The sequence below is a fragment of the Pinus tabuliformis genome, chromosome 1_2 (genome assembly GCF_031772625.1).
Source record: "Pinus tabuliformis cultivar Carrire ecotype Pingquan chromosome 1_2, CPIR1, whole genome shotgun sequence".
In the NCBI taxonomy this organism is placed as follows: domain Eukaryota; kingdom Viridiplantae; phylum Streptophyta; class Pinopsida; order Pinales; family Pinaceae; genus Pinus; species Pinus tabuliformis.
In genome coordinates, this window is record NC_142298.1 from 361,976,189 (window position 1) to 361,994,019 (window position 17,831).

A 17,831-nucleotide genomic window follows, 5' to 3' on the forward strand; every position below is an offset into this window, starting at 1 on the left:
TCCCGAGAACAAGTCTGGTTTCCCTCAAGGATTGTGCAGTTCTTTAAGGCAAACCCCGAACTGGGTGAAAACCAAGTCAAGAGATCGACTTGAGGGTTATCCAACAAATGCAGTAAGAAAACACAAGAAATGATGATGCAGGAGCATCCAGCTCCGAGGAGACAGAAGATCGATGACTGACTCACGATGAAACAGGACACAACTCCAAGAGTGGTTGGACAGGTCATCAAAGGAAAAACTGGTTGTTGTCTTTTATTAATTATTGTTCATTTCTTTTTCTTTATTTTTCAGAACAAGTTAAGTTACTGGTTGTTAAATTAGGAAACCAAAAAAACTGTCTAGTTAACTTTTTGTTTAAAGAAGCAAATGACAGTTACAGAATTTAGTTTGTAGACAGTTATATTCCAAGTAGTTTAAAAATGAAAAAGACGAATGTAACAGGGACTTTTTGGTTCACCTCAGAACGAAATAAGAAGAAGCAGCAAGACAATATTCCAAACCCTCTGTAACAGAAACATTGTTTTCCTTTTCTGAGATAATCTACTGTTAATTACTTTTTCCATATTGTACATCTAAGCATTGCAGAGCATTTGTTGTTTTAGAAATGAATTGAAATAGAACGAAGTTATCATGCTGTAACTAGGAATTCTGGAGCGTTACAGACATCGAGCCAAAAACCATAAATTACATTATCAGAACTAACACACAGGCAAGGTAGCGTAAGGCGGTCAAGCTTAACAGCGTATGCATACAAAGTATTTACGAGAATAAAGAACGACACAGGTAACGAAGCAAGCCCAGGTTGCGGCCGTAACAGAACAGAACCCGCAAGCAAATACAAGGAGCAACACGGCCATTCACAAATCGAATACAATAGCTATTAAAGAAAGGTAACAGTTCAAACCACGCTGATTCCATTAATAGAGCATTACTTAAATCTTTATATGCAAACAGTTCGACAAATACACAGAGCCAAATATTAAACCGGCACCGCCGAAACAAAACAAGTTCCAAAACCTTGTGCATGGAGGTCATATAATGACACAAAGGGACGAAACCCGGAGACTGTAAACGCCAGCAAAGGGCACGGCTAACCCTACAGAACTTAAGTAACGGAAAACTACAGCTAACTCCATATTGAACAAACTATAGAAACGCTGGAGCAGGAGTAAACCCTACCCGGTTACAAAGGGTACCAGGGTTGGAGAAAGTTGAAGACTGCAAGCTTGAAACCCTCGTGAGCAGGTCTCCTAGCCAACCTGCACAGAACAACAATTTGATTTAGTGCGTTTAACAACCAGAACAAACATCAAAGTGAGAGAAGTAAAGACAGCAAGGTGCGAGTGGAAGAGAATTGCGGACTTACCCAAGGGTCGACGGAGACTGCCGAGACATAGACCAGTTCCACAAGCTGAAATGCACAAAAACCTGTAAGTGTCGACAACAGGTGACAGAGAAGGGTAAAACATAGCACGAGAGTTTACCTCGAGGCCAGGTTGAGTTCGGAAGAGTGACAGTCTCGTGGTTGCAAACACCTGCACAGAACTGAAGCTCAGAAGTTGAAAACCAAAAGGATTTCTTCACAGAATCCATGAAAGTATAAAACCCTTACCACAGACTTCCGAACCAGACCATTGAAGACAGCAGCGAAGGTGAAGGATTCGCATCTCAAACAGGACCATAACCAGTGACGGAGCAAAGGATTCGGTGGGTTAGCGCACAGTGAGCATCGCCACAGCAACACGGAGAGTGTAACAGTAGAAAGACAGAGTGAAAATGAGCCGAGGATAACCCTTTAGGGTTTAACATAGGCGGGAAGCCATTTCAACTGGACGAGCCGGTGACCATACCCAAAACCGGCAGATAAGTGTTGTAAATGCGCCTCGGATTGGGGGCAGATATTTGTCCGCGCACAAGTGACCACGTGGGACTGAGGTGAGTCACGTGGCTGTGTCCACGTCACCAGGGCTGGGCCATCATAAGTGGTATCAGAGCTAGTTTCTTGAGTTAGAACCAATGGAACAGGTAGAAGGTGAAGGTGAAGGAAGAGGAAGAGGAAGAGGAAGAGGAAGAGGAAGGGGAAGAGTAGTCCGGAGGGTAGTAGATGATGGACTTCGAGAGGAGATTTGAGTTTTGCGTGAAAGATTGGCAGTGGTGGAAGCTGGGGGAAGAAGAAACCCAACAGATGACAGTGATGAAGAAGAAGTTGAACCAGAGGAGGAATTAGAGGGGGTGACACCAGAATTTAGATTGTTGAAGTCGGTCTTGCTGTCAAGTCATAAGCCAAAACATGAGTTGTCGACTTATGATGGAAGTGTGTCCGCAGACGTGTTGTTGGATTGGTTAAGTGAAGTCAACAAGTATTTTGAATTTGAGGAAACCAGCGAAGATAAGCAGGTTAAGTTCGCCGCCACCAAGCTGAAAGGACATGCGTCCTTGTGGTGGGACAGCGTTCAGGCGGAACGGAGGAGGCTTAACAAACAGCCTATAAAGAAATGGTCTAGAATGGAGGCCAAACTGAAAGAGAAATTCTTACCACAGGATTATCAGATTATGCTGTACAGGCAGGTACAGAACTTGAAGCAGAGGGGAATGACTGTGAAAGAATTTACAGAAGAGTTCTACAAGTTAAATTTGCGAGCCGGATATGTGGAGGACACCCCGGAGAAAACAGCCAGATTTGTGAATGGCTTAAGGGGGGAAATCTTAGATGAAATTGGTATCCTTTCACCCCGGACAATGGAAGAAGCCTATCAGTTTGCACTGAAGGCAGAAGAAAAGATTAACCGGAAGCAGAATGCCAGGAGAGGAGGTGGAACTGGCAGGGGAAAGGGTAAAGTGTTTGGAAGAGGCCGAGGTACAGGTCCAAGTGAAGAAAGCAACAGTTCTAAATCTGCTGGAGCGACAGAAAAAGACAATAGCACGAGAGGAGGACGACCACCTCAGCGAGGGCGAGGAAATGGTCGGGGCAGGGGAGCTGTCCAGTGCTATCGCTGCCACAAATGGGGGCACAAGTCTTATGAATGTCCTGAAGCTGAACCAGCAGGCGGAAGAGGAACTTATGTTGTTCAGACAGAGGATGCTGAGACAACACCTCAGGAAGCAGAAAATGCACCAGAGACAGGTGAAGCTTTGGTGTTGAACAAAGTGCTGTTGAAACCAGCAAAGGAGATTGCAGAACCAGATCAGCGTAAAGCTTTGTTCCGCACTGTCTGCAAGTCGCGGGGCAAGTGCTGCAAATTGATTATTGATAGTGGGAGTACGGACAATCTTGTGGCGGTGGAGATGGTAGAAAAGTTGGGATTGAAGAAATTAAAGCACCCTACACCCTACAAAGTGTCATGGCTGCAGAAAGGACATCAGCTGTTAGTCGACGAACAATGTGAAGTAGAATTTCAGATTGGTAAGTACAAGGATAAGATCCTTTGTGATGTCATGCCAATGGATGTCTGTCACTTACTGTTGGGACGACCTTGGCAGTTCGATAGAAGTGCAGTTCATGACGGGAAAAAGAATTGCTACAAGTTTGTTAAAGATGGGATCAAGCACACGCTTGTACCCATCAAGGAGGAAAATACAGCAGAAGCCAGTGGAGTGAAGGCATTGCTGTTGGGAGGAAAGGAGTTCGTGAAACAGATTGAGGACAGCGAAATCAATTTTGCTGTCATAAGGAGACCAAAGGCAGTAGTATTACACACACAGCTATCAGATTTACCTGAGGAAGTTCAGCAGTTACTGCAAGAATTTGGGGACATTGTGGTGGATGATCTTCCCAATGAGTTACCACCAAGGAGGGGTATTAGTCATTGTATCGACTTTATACCAGGTGCAAGCTTACCAAATAAGGCCGCTTACCGTATGAGTCCCAAGGATCATGAGGAAATTAGGAAGCAAGTTCAGGAGCTACTTGATAAAGGGTTGATTCGAGAGAGTATGAGCCCTTGTGCAGTACCGACTGTTTTGGCTCCAAAGAAGGGAGGAGAATGGCGAATGTGCACAGACTCCAGAGCCATAAACAAAATTACTGTCAGGTACAGGTTTCCCTTACCGAGGATGGACGATATGATGGATTGTTTGAGTGGGGCAGCCTATTTCTCAAAAATTGATCTGAAGAGTGGATGTCACCAGATTCGAATACGAGAAGGCGATGAGTGGAAGACAGCTTTCAAGACAAACGAAGGCTTATATGAGTGGCTGGTGATGCCATTTGGATTGAGTAACGCTCCCAGCACATTCATGCGTTTGATGAATGAGGTATTGAAGGAGTTTAATGGGAAATTCGTGATAGTTTACCTGGATGATATTTTGATTTTTAGCAGGACTAAAGAGGATCATTTCAGGCATTTACAGAGTGTGTTGAGGAAGCTGCAGCAAAACAAGCTGCTGATTAATCTGAAAAAGTGTACCTTTTTTCAGCGAGAACTAGTGTATTTGGGGTTTGTTATTGCGGAAAATGAACTAAAAATGGATCCGGAAAAGGTGGCAGCTATAGTTAGCTGGCCGTCACCAAAGAGTTTATTTGAAGTCCGGAGTTTCCATGGACTAGCCAGTTTTTACAGGAAATTTATCAGAAATTTCAGCGAGATTTGCGCACCTATGTTGGACACGATCAAGAAGGCAAATCAGCCTTTTCACTGGACTGAAGCGGCAGAAAGTAGTTTTCAAACTTTGAAGAAGAAGATTACTGAAAGACCTATACTGAGACTGCCAGATTTCAACAAACTTTTTCAAGTTCGTTGTGATGCCAGTGGGACAGCCATTGGAGCAGTCCTTAGTCAGGAGGACAGACCGGTCGCTTTCTTCAGTGAAAAGCTAAATGAGAGCAGGCAGAAGTACTCAACCTACGACAAAGAATTTTATGCAATCATACAAGCGTTGAAGCATTGGCGGCATTATCTACTGGGAGATGAGTTTGTTTTGTTTACAGATAATTCTGCCTTGCAGTATATTATGCAACAGCATAAATTGAACCACAAACATGCAGCTTGGGTGGAGTATCTGCAGAATTTTACATTCGTATTAAAGCACATTAGTGGCCAAGCGAATAAGGTGGCAGATGCACTGAGCAGAAGAACATTGCTTCTGCAAGAAAGTACAATGCAAGTTTTGGGTTTTGAGCATTTGAAAGAGTTGTATCAAACTGATACCGAATTTGGGGAGGCATATGAAGCCTGTCAAAACCCTTTGTTAAGGAATGATAGCATGTGGCTAGATTATAATTTGCAGGAAGGACTGCTGTTTAAAGGAGGACAACTGTGTATACCCAACTGTTCTATGCGGGAAAATATAATACAGGAGAAGCACAGTGGAGGACTGGCTGGACACTTTGGTATCGACAAGACGGTTGCTCAAGTACAACACTTTTATTTTTGGCCGAAACTGCAGCGAGATGTGCAGAGGTACGTGAGCAGATGCAGAGTTTGTCAACTAGCAAAGGGTCATAGTCAAAACACTGGTCTTTACTCACCATTGCCGATTCCGAGTCGACCATGGGATTCAGTGAGCATGGACTTCGTTTTGGGTTTACCAAAGACACAGCGGGGCTTCGATTCAGTCATGGTTGTAGTTGACCGATTCTCAAAAATGGCACATTTTGTACCTTGCAGGAAAACCAGCGACGCTACCTACATAGCACACCTATTCTTTACTGAAGTCGTTCGGTTACATGGACTCCCGAAATCCATCATCTCTGATCGGGATGTAAAGTTTACTGGTCACTTTTGGAGAACTCTGTGGAAAAAGTTAAATACTCAATTGCAGTTCAGCTCTGCTTATCATCCGCAGACTGATGGTCAGACGGAAGTCGTAAACAGAAGCCTAGGGAACTTACTTCGCAGTTTGACAGGAGGAAATTCCCGGACATGGGACCGTGTACTTGCTCAAGCAGAGTTCGCGTACAACGATTCACCTAACCGCAGCACCGGTTACAGTCCGTTCCAGATTTTGTACGGAATGCATCCGCGAGGAGTGCATGAATTACGGGATTTGGGAAAACTCGAGAAACGGAGCGCTGATGGGGAAGAATTCGCTCAAGCAATGAGCAATTTACACGAACAAGTCAAGCTGAAATTGCAGGACAGCAGTCAGAAATACAAGCAGCGAGCTGACACAAAGCGTCGGGAAGTTCAGTTTAATGTTGGGGATGAAGTCCTTGCGTATTTACGTAAGGAAAGGTTCCCGAAGCGGGAGTACAACAAGCTAAAATTCAAGAAGATCGGCCCCTGCAAAATCATTCGCAAATTTTCTGGGAACGCTTACGAAATACAGTTGCCACCTGAGATTGGAATTTCTCCCATTTTTAACGTGGCAGATCTGTTTCCCTATGTCGCCAACTCAGAGAATGATACAGCAACTACAGTGCCACAGAAAGACAGCTATGAGGAAGGTTCTTGGACAAGACAATTACCAAAGGCACCACCCCTTGAGATCGAAGGAATTCTGGATACACAGGTAGCTAGACGCACGCGCAGGAAAGAGTATCTGTGATATTTGGTCAAGTGGCGGAACCGTCCAATAGAGGACAGTTCTTGGCTCAACGCAGCGCAGATAACTAAAGCGGGCTATTCTGTTGACGACCTCATGGAACGGAGCCATGACTTTTTGCCACCCCGGGAGCCTGATGCAGGAGCATCCAGCTCCGAGGAGACAGAAGATCGATGACTGACTCACGATGAAACAGGACACAACTCCAAGAGTGGTTGGACAGGTCATCAAAGGAAAAACTGGTTGTTGTCTTTTATTAATTATTGTTCATTTCTTTTTCTTTATTTTTCAGAACAAGTTAAGTTACTGGTTGTTAAATTAGGAAACCAAAAAAACTGTCTGGTTAACTTTTTGTTTAAAGAAGCAAATGACAGTGACAGAATTTAGTTTGTAGACAGTTATATTCCAAGTAGTTTAAAAATGAAAAAGACGAATGTAACAGGGACTTTTTGGTTCACCTCATAACGAAATAAGAAGAAGCAGCAAGACAATATTCCAAACCCTCTGTAACAGAAACATTGTTTTCTTTTCTGAGATAATCTACTGTTAATTACTTTTTCCATATTGTACATCTAAGCATTACAGAGCATTTGTTGTTTTAGAAATGAATTGATATAGAACGAAGTTATCATGCTGTAACTAGGAATTCTGGAGCATTACAGGCATTGAGCCAAAAACCATAAACTATATTATCAGAACTAATACGCAGGCAAGGCAGCGTAAGGCGGTCAAGCTTAACAGCATATGCATACAAAGTATTACGAGAATAAAGAACGACACAGGCATCGAAGCAAGCCCAGGTTGCGGCCGTAACAGAACAGAACCCGCAAGCAAATACAAGGAGCAACACGGCCATTCACAAATCAAATACAACAGCTATTAAAGAGAGGTAACAGTTCAAACCACACTGATTCCATTAATAGAGCATTACTTAAATCTTTATATGCAAACAGTTCGACAAATACACAGAGCCAAATATTAAACCGGCACCGCCGAAACAAAACAAGTTCCAAAACCTTGTGCATGGAGGTCATATAATGACACAAAGGGACGAAACCCGGTGACTATAAACGCCAGCAAAGGGCACGGCTAACCCTACAGAACTTAAGTAACGGAAAACTACAGCTAACTCCATAATGAACAAACTATAGAAACGCTGGAGCAGGAGTAAACCCTACCCAGTTACAAAGGGTACCAGGGTTGGAGAAAGTTGAAGACTGCAAGCTTGAAACCCTCATGAGCAGGTCTCCTAGCCAACCTGCATAGAACAACAAATTGATTTAGTGCATCTATCAACCAGAACAAACATCAAATTAAGAGAAGCAAAGGCAGCAAGGTGCGAGTGGAAGAGAATTGCAGACTTACCCAAGGGTCGACGGAGACTGCCGAGACATAGACCAGTTCCACAAGCTGAAATGCACAAAAACCTGTAAGTGTCGACAACAGGTGACAGAGGAGGGTAAAACATAGCACGAGAGTTTACCTCGAGGCCAGGTTGAGTTCGGAAGAGTGACAGTCTCGTGGTTGCAAACACCTGCACAGAACTGAAGCTTAAAAGTTGAAAACCAAAAGGACTTCTTCACAGAATCCATGAAAATATAAAACCCTTACCACAGACTTCCGAACCAGACCATTGAAGACAATAGCGAAGGTGAAGGATTCGCATCTCAAACAGGACCATAACCAGTGACGGAGCAAAGGATTCGGTGGGTTAGCGCACAGTGAGCATCGCCACAGCAACACGGAGAGTGTAACAGTAGAAAGACAGAGTGAAAATGAGCCGAGGATAACCCTTTAGGGTTTAACATAGGCGGGAAGCCATTTCAACTGGATGAGTCGGTGACCATACCCAAAACCGGCAGATAAGTGTTGTAAATGCGCCTCGGATTGGGGGCAGATATTTGTCCGCGCACAAGTGACCACGTGGGACTGAGGTGAGTCACGTGGCTGTGACCACGTCACCAGGGCTGGGCCATCAAATGATCTATTGTAATTTAGAAGAGAGGCTCCAAAATGAAGCATAGGAAAAATTTTGGAGGGTGGTTGTAGTCGCTACAACAGAAACCTAAAGAGAAAACCAACATTCAGTTAGCTTTTCCAACTAGGATTTTACTATGCAACAGCGGGTCGGTTTCTCTCCAATTCAACTCTATGCTTCTTACTGAAATATAGGCATAATTTGTCTTCCCTTCTTAGCTAGATAACCCCTTCTCCTTCTCAAAGATTCAACATATAGGATGGAGTCTTAGTTGGGGGGATAGCTTAAAGGTCAAGCATTCCCAAATAAAATTGTCATAACATTATTGTGATTGCCTTATGTTTTTTTTAATTAAACGTAGGAGTATTGATCATCAATCATGATGTCATGGGGCCCTTCATGCCAATGAGTTAGTCTCCTCTTGTTTCCATAGCCTCAAACCTTGCCACTGTTGATCATCGTATAACATATGCCATAGCCAATTGTATAAATTACAAATTGAAATTTTTGTTGAATATTAAAGGCTATATATATATATATATATATACATTTACATCAAAAACTCAAAAAAGGGAAAGGAAGGGTACATATAGAGGATATTAAATATAGAGGTACATATAAATGATAGTTAATTTTTTTAATATGGTTGAGATGTGTTTAATTTGATTTGAATTATTAATGGAAACTAATTGTTAATTGAGGGATATACTCCATGAAGGAAGATTAGGATAAGAAGACTAATGAAATTCTTGTTGTTAAATCTTGTCATAGACACTTGTCTTTAATTCCACTTCAATCTTGTGTTGTTGTTGTTTTATTAAGGAAATTTAGGATTCAAGACAGCCATGTGATGATGATTGGTATGTATTTTCTTCTAGTAGTTGGTAGGATGGTTGCTTCTATCATCACATCTTTCTACCCACATAATTTCTTCTCCACGACATTTATATTATAATTTTTTCAAATTCTCTGTGGGAGTCATATTTGAGTCTCGGAACCCTTCCATATATTCAACGTGTGCATGTACTATAATCATGTCAAATTTCAATGCATACAAGCACAAACTGGAAAAAAAAATGTTGGCCACATTCCCAACCCCGAGCTCTATGCGGGGTCAATTAAATAAAGCATAATTTCCACCGATTACTAAATGTTAAGTGGATTGAACATTTACATAACCCTGAGAGCGTCGAGAGAATTGAACTCTTGACCTCTCAATAGAAAATAAAGGTGCTTTGATGATGGGTACTCGACCAATTGAGCATGCTTAATATAAAATAACTTAATAGGAAAATGCATGTTTTCATGTTTATCTTTCAAACCATTTACTAAATAAATTTCCCTCTACATAATATTGGTATCTCCTATACGATGAGATTCTATAACCAATGTAGACACTCACTCCCATGATAACCTACCATTATGGTGCATACATATTTCAATCCATACCTTCATCCAGTCAAGATTGTTTGCAATGTACATATGTAGTGCATCCCACTCTCGACCAACTTTATCAAAAAATCAAAATTCACAAATAAATATTAATTACCATGGTCAATATTAATAATTGATGAAAGAATAAAAATTAGATAAGATTGGTATAAACAAAAATGAAAATTTATATGTATTATAAATAGTATCCACATTAAATATTTAATTACCTCTCACTTTGCTTATTATGCCTTTCCCCAATAGGTGCTCCCCTTCAAAAATCCTAATGAATTTCACATCCCAAATGTGATCCACATGCATATTTGTTGCTAATTTAGGAAGATATTGACTAGTGTACACCATGGATTAATATACCATATATCCCTCCACCATAGAACCCTCAGGACGTGCTCTTTGTCTAACCAAATCCTTCAATGATTTCTAGTGCCTCTCCACCATCCACATTGGCTTTGTGTGTATAGGTCCACACAATTCAATCTCTTCAACTTAGTTTATGAGGTAGTGTTCTTGTGCATTGAAAAAATCCAGAGGTAGATCCTTTTTCATTTCACACATTAGTCGATAAATTTCTCTCTTCCAATACTTTATATCTTCTTTATGGATTTCTTTTAATGACAAGCATCTACGGATGATGTAAGCAAATAACATGTTTCAATAAAACATAATATATTACGTTACAAGTAAAACACATGTCATTAAGTGGGACAACAAATTGAAAAAACACTTTGCATTTAAATCGCTGCTTACCTCATGTAGTTCCTAAGATCACATATAATGTGTTTGGCGTTGTTGTCGAACTCGTCTAGGAGATACAGAGGTAGAATATACTGTAACAATAAAAATGAATCATTATTTGTTTAATCCAAAATAGACAAAAAAAAAAACATGAATATGTATACCAAAATTGAAATATATATAACAAACTAATTACCTTAATGAAGGTATGCCAATCATGTGTTTTTACCGCACCAAATTCACCTTTATTTTTAAAGATATTTTTTATGTTTGAAGAAAAACCTATGGGAACCTTAATTCTTCAAATTACCTCTTTTACATCATTTCTTTGCTTCTCTGTTAATAACCATGGAAGGTTATTTCAGTCTCCATCCCTATTTGATCGGATCACACTTTCTATTTCATGATTAGCTTCATGAATGTCACTACAAATTTTGACGATTCTTTCTTTATACCTCCTACAATCTATGATTCTCCATAACATTTCCATCAAATTCTCATTGATATGCATTATATCAAACAAATGAATTATTCTTAGGTCCTCATAGTAGGTAAACCTCATGAATTGAGTGGGATAACTTTTCATTACTCGTGGAAACCCATTATTAATACCTTCACAACCTTCATGATGAATAATAGAAGAAATCACAATAATAATTATCAAATACAATAAAATAAATATATAAAAATATAAAATTAAAAACATTACATATATGATACATAAATAAATTGCATACCTTGACAATTTCTATTATATTCCAACTTCCATAGGTGAGGTGTCATTCTCTGTGGTTTTAATCCAATATCTTCTTTCCCATTGAAAAAATGTTTTTCAGTAGTGTGATACCTATGGTTATTACAGACGAAGTGCCTATACTCATTAAATACCTCCTTTCCTATACTTTTTGAACAACAAGATTTCATCTTAGGACCACAAATTGGACATGCAAATTTACACTTTGTTTGAAGGCCTACATTAAGAGATGGATTAATGTCAATTATATGAAGGGGTTATTTTAAAAATATGCATGATATTTTCAAATAATTATATGCTATTAAAGTGCAATATTGGAACAATACATACCAAAAAAATGTGTTAGTCCTGGGGCATCATGAATTGTCCATAAAATTATTCCATGGAATTGAAATTGTGCCTTTTTTTTTGGTTCACAGATGTCATACATAGTTATGTCGGCCCATTACTTTAGTAATTCGTTGATAATAGGCTCAATATATGCATTCATATCTTTAACTGGTACTTACCTAGATATTGTTTGAAACTATACATAATTAATACCATGATATGTGTGTATATAAGTAAATAAACAAATATAAGATATTATGCAACAAATAATACAAATCAAAATGTTACATTCGAAAACTTAATGTAACAAATACCTGGAACAATCATTGTCAACATTATGTGCTCCCTCTTTATTGATAACAAAAATTGATCACACATTGTAAATAGACCCGAGTTCTCGAAATGGATTAACACCGTCAGCTGCCAATGAAAACCTAACATTACAACGTTCATTCTTAAAATGTCTCCATTTATCTTTAATTTCCCTAAATGCATAACCATCTGCAGGCATTCGAAGAACACCATCTCCACTTCTCTTCCATGCATCGTAATCCATAAATTGTGCTATGCTTTCACACTTGAACAATCGTTGCAAATGAGGAATTATGTGAATATGATGAAGAACTTTTTCAGACATCTTTTTTGTTATTTGATCAGTTTGATATCTACTACTCTGACGTTGCAGGCAAATTGTTTTCGATGATGTTTTCTATAATATATAATATGATAATTAAAACATGCATCTATAGCTTGATACTCCATTCCAATTTCTTTCATAATGGCATATAAATCTCGATATGTGCGAGGTAAAATATTTGACGATGGTAACAGAATTTCACCTAACAATCTACAACATAAAAAATCACTAGTTAGTGTAAAGAATATTAATCATAATTAATCCATTTTTATTTTACACATTAATTAACACACAGACACACACACACAAAGGAAAAAAAATCAACCTTTATTAGTGATATGTGATGAAATATATCACATACCTCAGTATTCGTGTCATACAAATGTTTGACAAACCATTCAAAACCTTTAAGTTCACCAACAATAATGTAGTGGGGAGAAGATTTTCTTTTGAGCCTTCATAAAATGGTGTCATTTCCTTTCCAAGAAAATGTTCATCAAGAATGTTATCATTATTTTCCTCATCCTCATCATTAATTGGTCGAGCGAACAAGTTTTGGATCAATTAATTTGTCTCATCATATTGAATTATGTTATTATTACCATCTTCTTCTATAGGATCATTAACTTGATCTTCAATATTTTCTCCATCTTCCTTAGCTTTTACAACATTTCTACTACTACTTGGGGAATTCAAACACCTGCTAGGGACCAACCAACTTGACTTTATTGCACTGAGAGGCACTCTACAACCCATTATGGAAGAGATGTTGGCACATAACATTACATTTAAAAATAGTAAAATGATAATTTAAATTAACAAATAAAAATAGTAATAACAAAGAAATTAATGTCAGCCATAATTAAAATACTTCAAGTTGCACCTTAATTTTACATAAATAAATTTATATAGAGATATATAGTAACCAAAAGTAAAAACAAAACAAAATAATACCTTTTAGTATGAGGAAGAAATGTAATTTCTTCACTACTTAATATGGAGATGAGTAAAAGAAATTAATTTACTTTTTACTACAAAGAAGAAATTAATTTACTTTTTACATGATGTGTAATTCATTCCACATTCACTTTACCTGTGATATTTAAAACAAAAATATATTCATATCTAAAACTATTTTATTGTCAACCATAAGTAAAATATATTACATAAGGATATTTCAATGACCATAAAAATAACGTAATTTAAAAAAACAAACAAAAAAAACAAAAAACTTATATTTTCACTTTCCCTAACTAGGGAGATGTGTAATTTATTATATTTCTAACATGGAGTTGATATATAAGATTTTAAATCAATAACAAATAAAACTTTAAGATATGTTATAAATTGATATTTAAAACAAAAATATATTAATATCTAAAAATATTTTATTGACAACCATAAGTAAAATATATTAGATAAGGATATTTCAGTAACCATAAAAATAATGTAATTAAAAAAAAAACAAACAAAAAAACAAAATACTTATATTTTCACTTTCCCTAACTAGGGAGATGTGTAATTTATTCTATTTCTAACATGGAGTTGATATATAAGATTTTAAATCAATAACAAATAAAACTTTAAGATAGGTTATAAATAAAATATTTCAACAAGCAGGTTGAGTAAAATATTTTAACATGAAACATATAGAGAGAGAGAGAGAATACTCATTCCATTAATAGTTTCTTTCTAATTCAATGTATGAGGGATATTTGTATTTCTTTCAATGCTTAATATGGATTTTATATGTAATATTTTAGGAAAAAAAAAAGTTAATAATAAAAATAATTAAATGTATGCATAATGGAAAAAAATATGAGGGGGCATGTTTTAACATGTTAATGTGAAGAGGGGGAATTATAAAAAATATTTCAATATTAACTACATATATATTATACCAACCTAGATCCATCTTAACTCTCGATCTACAAACCGCCGAGAGAGATCAAATATCTTTTCACCCTAAAAAATATTTGCATCTCAAGGGATTTGATCCCTCTCGGCACTTGGTAGATCTGGCTTTAAGATGGATCTAGGCTGGTAATTAGAAACAATCATGCAAACTAAAATTAATCTACATAACAAATATTATAACAATATAAAATTTTACAAATACAATTAATATAAACATAATAGATAATGAATATATAGCTTACCAAGGGATGATATTCCTTCAGTCCCCCTTCAATGTGCCTATGTTTCCTACAATGTCTTTTAGTTGTTTCTCTTTAAAAACTTACGGTACGTAAAAGGGACGATATTATTTCGGTCCCCTTCAATGTGTCCATTATTCCTACAATGTATTTAGATGTTTCTTTAAAGCTCTTATGATGCGTAAGCCCGCACATTTAGCGCAAGGGAAATAACATCTTCCACCATCCCCTTGATTTCCCCCCAACTAATGTTTGTTCACATTCTTCCCCATAAAAAAAATTATGCGATGATTATGTTATAAAATTGACTAGCGTACTATGGGGAGGCAGGAGCAGGAGGGGTGGTATATGGCCCGGAGGGGAAAATATATCTATATCTATATCTCTCTCTCTCTCTCTCTCTATATATATATATATATATTAAAGGGGGCTTGGTACAATGGCCAACAATCAAGCAAAATCATTAGCATTGTGGCAAGGATTAAAAATTGCCATCAAACATAAGATAAGATATCTAACTATTTTAGGAGCTTTAGTATTAGTTACAAATTAGATTCGTAAGTTCCAAAGGAACCATGACAGACCAACTTCAGTGATAGTGAGAAGGATTGGCTCGTTATTACATCATTTTTTTTTTTTAACTTTAACGGATATGTTTTTTTTTTTTATTATTTATAGAGGAAAAAGAGTGGGGCTTTGCCAAAGCAGCCCTGATTACATCATGCTTGTACTTCTAAATCAGCTGATCTATCTAATCTTTTAGTAAGGAGTTTCTACAAATCTGTCCTCATTGATGAACAACCACCCTCTGTCCAGAGCGCTCCCTTTGTTTGCCATCAAGTCCGCTTCGCTGTTTGAGGTTCTGAGTATATGGTAGAATTTGTAAGATGCAAAGGATGAGAGCACTCTTTTCAATCTTTCCAGTGTTCTATTAAGACCTGCATTTCTGAATAGCTCTCCAGCGTTCAGCTTCTTTATGAGGATCTCCGAATCTCCAAAAATCTGAATATCTCTGATCCCTTTTTCTCTGGCAATTTGACATGCTTTAAGAAGGCTGAGCAGCTCTGCTTGATTGTTAGTCTTCAAACCAAGACCCCAGTAGAAAGAATCTCGGGTGAGCCCTTCAGGGGAGTAGATGATCCCACCGGCGCCCGAGGGGCCGGGGTTTCCTTTAGAAGCCCCATCAAAGAAGATTGTGTGTGAGTTTTGAGCTCTCCACCAGATCTGGAATGTTTCATCTGTGTCTCTCTTCTTCCAGGTTGGGGGCTCTGATTTAGGAGAAAAGAGGATTTTTCTGTTTTGCAATTCAAGCTTTCCAAGCCACCGCTTCTCTGTCTGCTGAAGTGATGCATCCTCTTTATAGTTCTGTTGCTGCACCGCTTCTAGAAGAAGGGATCTGGCCTTAGCTGCTACTTGCAAGGGAGTGAGATGGAATTCTTTAAAGATCTTCTGGTTACGGGCCAACCAGATCTTCCAACAGACAAACTTGGGCAAAGCGTTCCAGATTTTGTACCAAATCGATTTTTGAGGGATATGATGAGAGTAGCGATGGCTCCATTCTGCGAAGAGGTCTGGGACTGATATCTGAGCGGGAGAGCTTATAAGTAAATCTTGGAGCGTAAAATCCCATACTTCCTTTGCGAACTGGCAGTCGATGAAGAGGTGTTGAGCTGTCTCGGCGTTGCTTCTGCAAAGAGCGCACCAGTGAGGGCCAGCGAAGTTTCTTTTTGCTAGATTGTCTCCTGTTAAAATCTTATTATGAATCAGTGTCCAGAAAAAGAAATTGACTTTTGGGAGAGCTGTGGGATCCCATACGTTTTTCCAGAACGCAGGACTGTGCTTGTTGTTTCCCGAAGTCTGTAGTGCTTTATAGCCTTCTGTTGCTGTGTATTCTCCAGATTGGCCCCAGCCCCACCGGTCTTGCATTGATCGATGTATCGGTGCAGCATCTTCGATCAGTTCCAGAAATAAGTTCAATTGCTGTTGCAGATGGGCTGGAGGAGCGGGGATTGCCCAACCTGCCCAATCGTCTCTCTGATCCCAAACGGATATATCAAATAAACTTAACTTCCCAACTGTAATTAACCAGTCCCTTAAGCCAGCGATTTCCTCATTTTCGCTTAGAGGATTTCGCCCCATTATCCGATCCTGCCAGAGACGAGTTTTCTTGCCATTCCCTGGAATTCTGTAGACATTTCGTTTGAAGATTTTGCTGCTTTTGTAACAGAGCTTCCACAACAGCGTACTGTTAGCTGTGTAACCCAGATGGAGGTTTCTCAAATCAGTTTTGTTTGTATACTTCGATCGCAGTATGACACTTACAGGATGACTTGGCTCTTTGATCATTTTCCACAGGATTTTGCTGCCTAAGGCGAGATTGACCAGAGAAGGATCTCGGATTTGCAATCCTCCTTCGTCGATGGGTTTCTTGACTGTTTCCCAGTTTACAAGATGTTGTTTCTTGTCATTGCCCCTGCCTCCTTGCCAAAGGAAATTTCTAAGGAGAGAGGAGATTTGATCCATGACATTTCTGGGAGCGAGCAGAAAGGCTGCTTGGTAAATTATTAAGGAAGAGAGCTGAGATTTAATTAAAATGACCTTACCTCCTTTTGTCAACCAGTATCCTCCCCATTTCGAAATCTTGGATTTAAATTTGCAGATTATGTCGCTCCAAAGCGATCTCTTATTCACTCCTGAGATTATGGGTAGCCCGAGATATCTGATTCTCTCCCATTGTGAATGCCCTTTGAATCCGAGAGTATTAGCTATATTATTGAGCTCCTGTTGATCTGTATTCCAGCTGTAGACTTCGCTTTTGCTTTCATTTACCAATGCTCCTGAGACTTTGCAATAGTTCCTAATGACCGTGTCGAAGGCCTTTGCTATTCTGGTTGAGGCGCCCCCCAGAAGAATCGAGTCATCTGCGAATAATGCGTGATTCAGGGGGCTTACTCTGTTGGAGGGTTTGAGGCCCGGAATGGATCCTGACAGTCTTTCAGCTTCAAGTTTTCGACTTAATGCTTCAGCCAATATGATGTAAAGATAGGGGGAGAGCGGGCATCCCTGCCTGATGCCTCTCTTGGCTTTAAAGAAGTTAGCAGGTCTGCCGTTTATGAGAGGAGCTATCCATGGGTTATTCATGCAGGCTTTTAGAAGGTTGACAAACTGAATGGAGAAGCCAAAGGAGAGCAAGACTTTACTGAGAAATGTTCTATTGACTCTGTCGAACGCATTCGCCATATCTAACTTTATGAGCATACCTTTCTCTTTTCTCTGCTTGCTTGAGTGTATGGTCTCCTGCACTTG

At 38.9% G+C, this 17,831-nt stretch overlaps 1 protein-coding gene across 1 annotated transcript; it reads left to right on the forward strand.

Annotated features, from left to right (window-relative positions):
• Positions 1 to 2,016: 2,016 nt before the first annotated feature.
• Positions 2,017 to 6,486, forward strand: LOC149205872 (uncharacterized). Its single transcript, XM_089397530.1, has 4 exons — positions 2,017 to 2,038; positions 2,153 to 3,447; positions 3,568 to 3,931; positions 4,928 to 6,486. Exons 1-4 carry the CDS (start codon positions 2,017 to 2,019, stop codon positions 6,484 to 6,486), a joined length of 3,240 nt encoding a protein of 1,079 aa, XP_089253656.1.
• Positions 6,487 to 17,831: the final 11,345 nt, after the last annotated feature.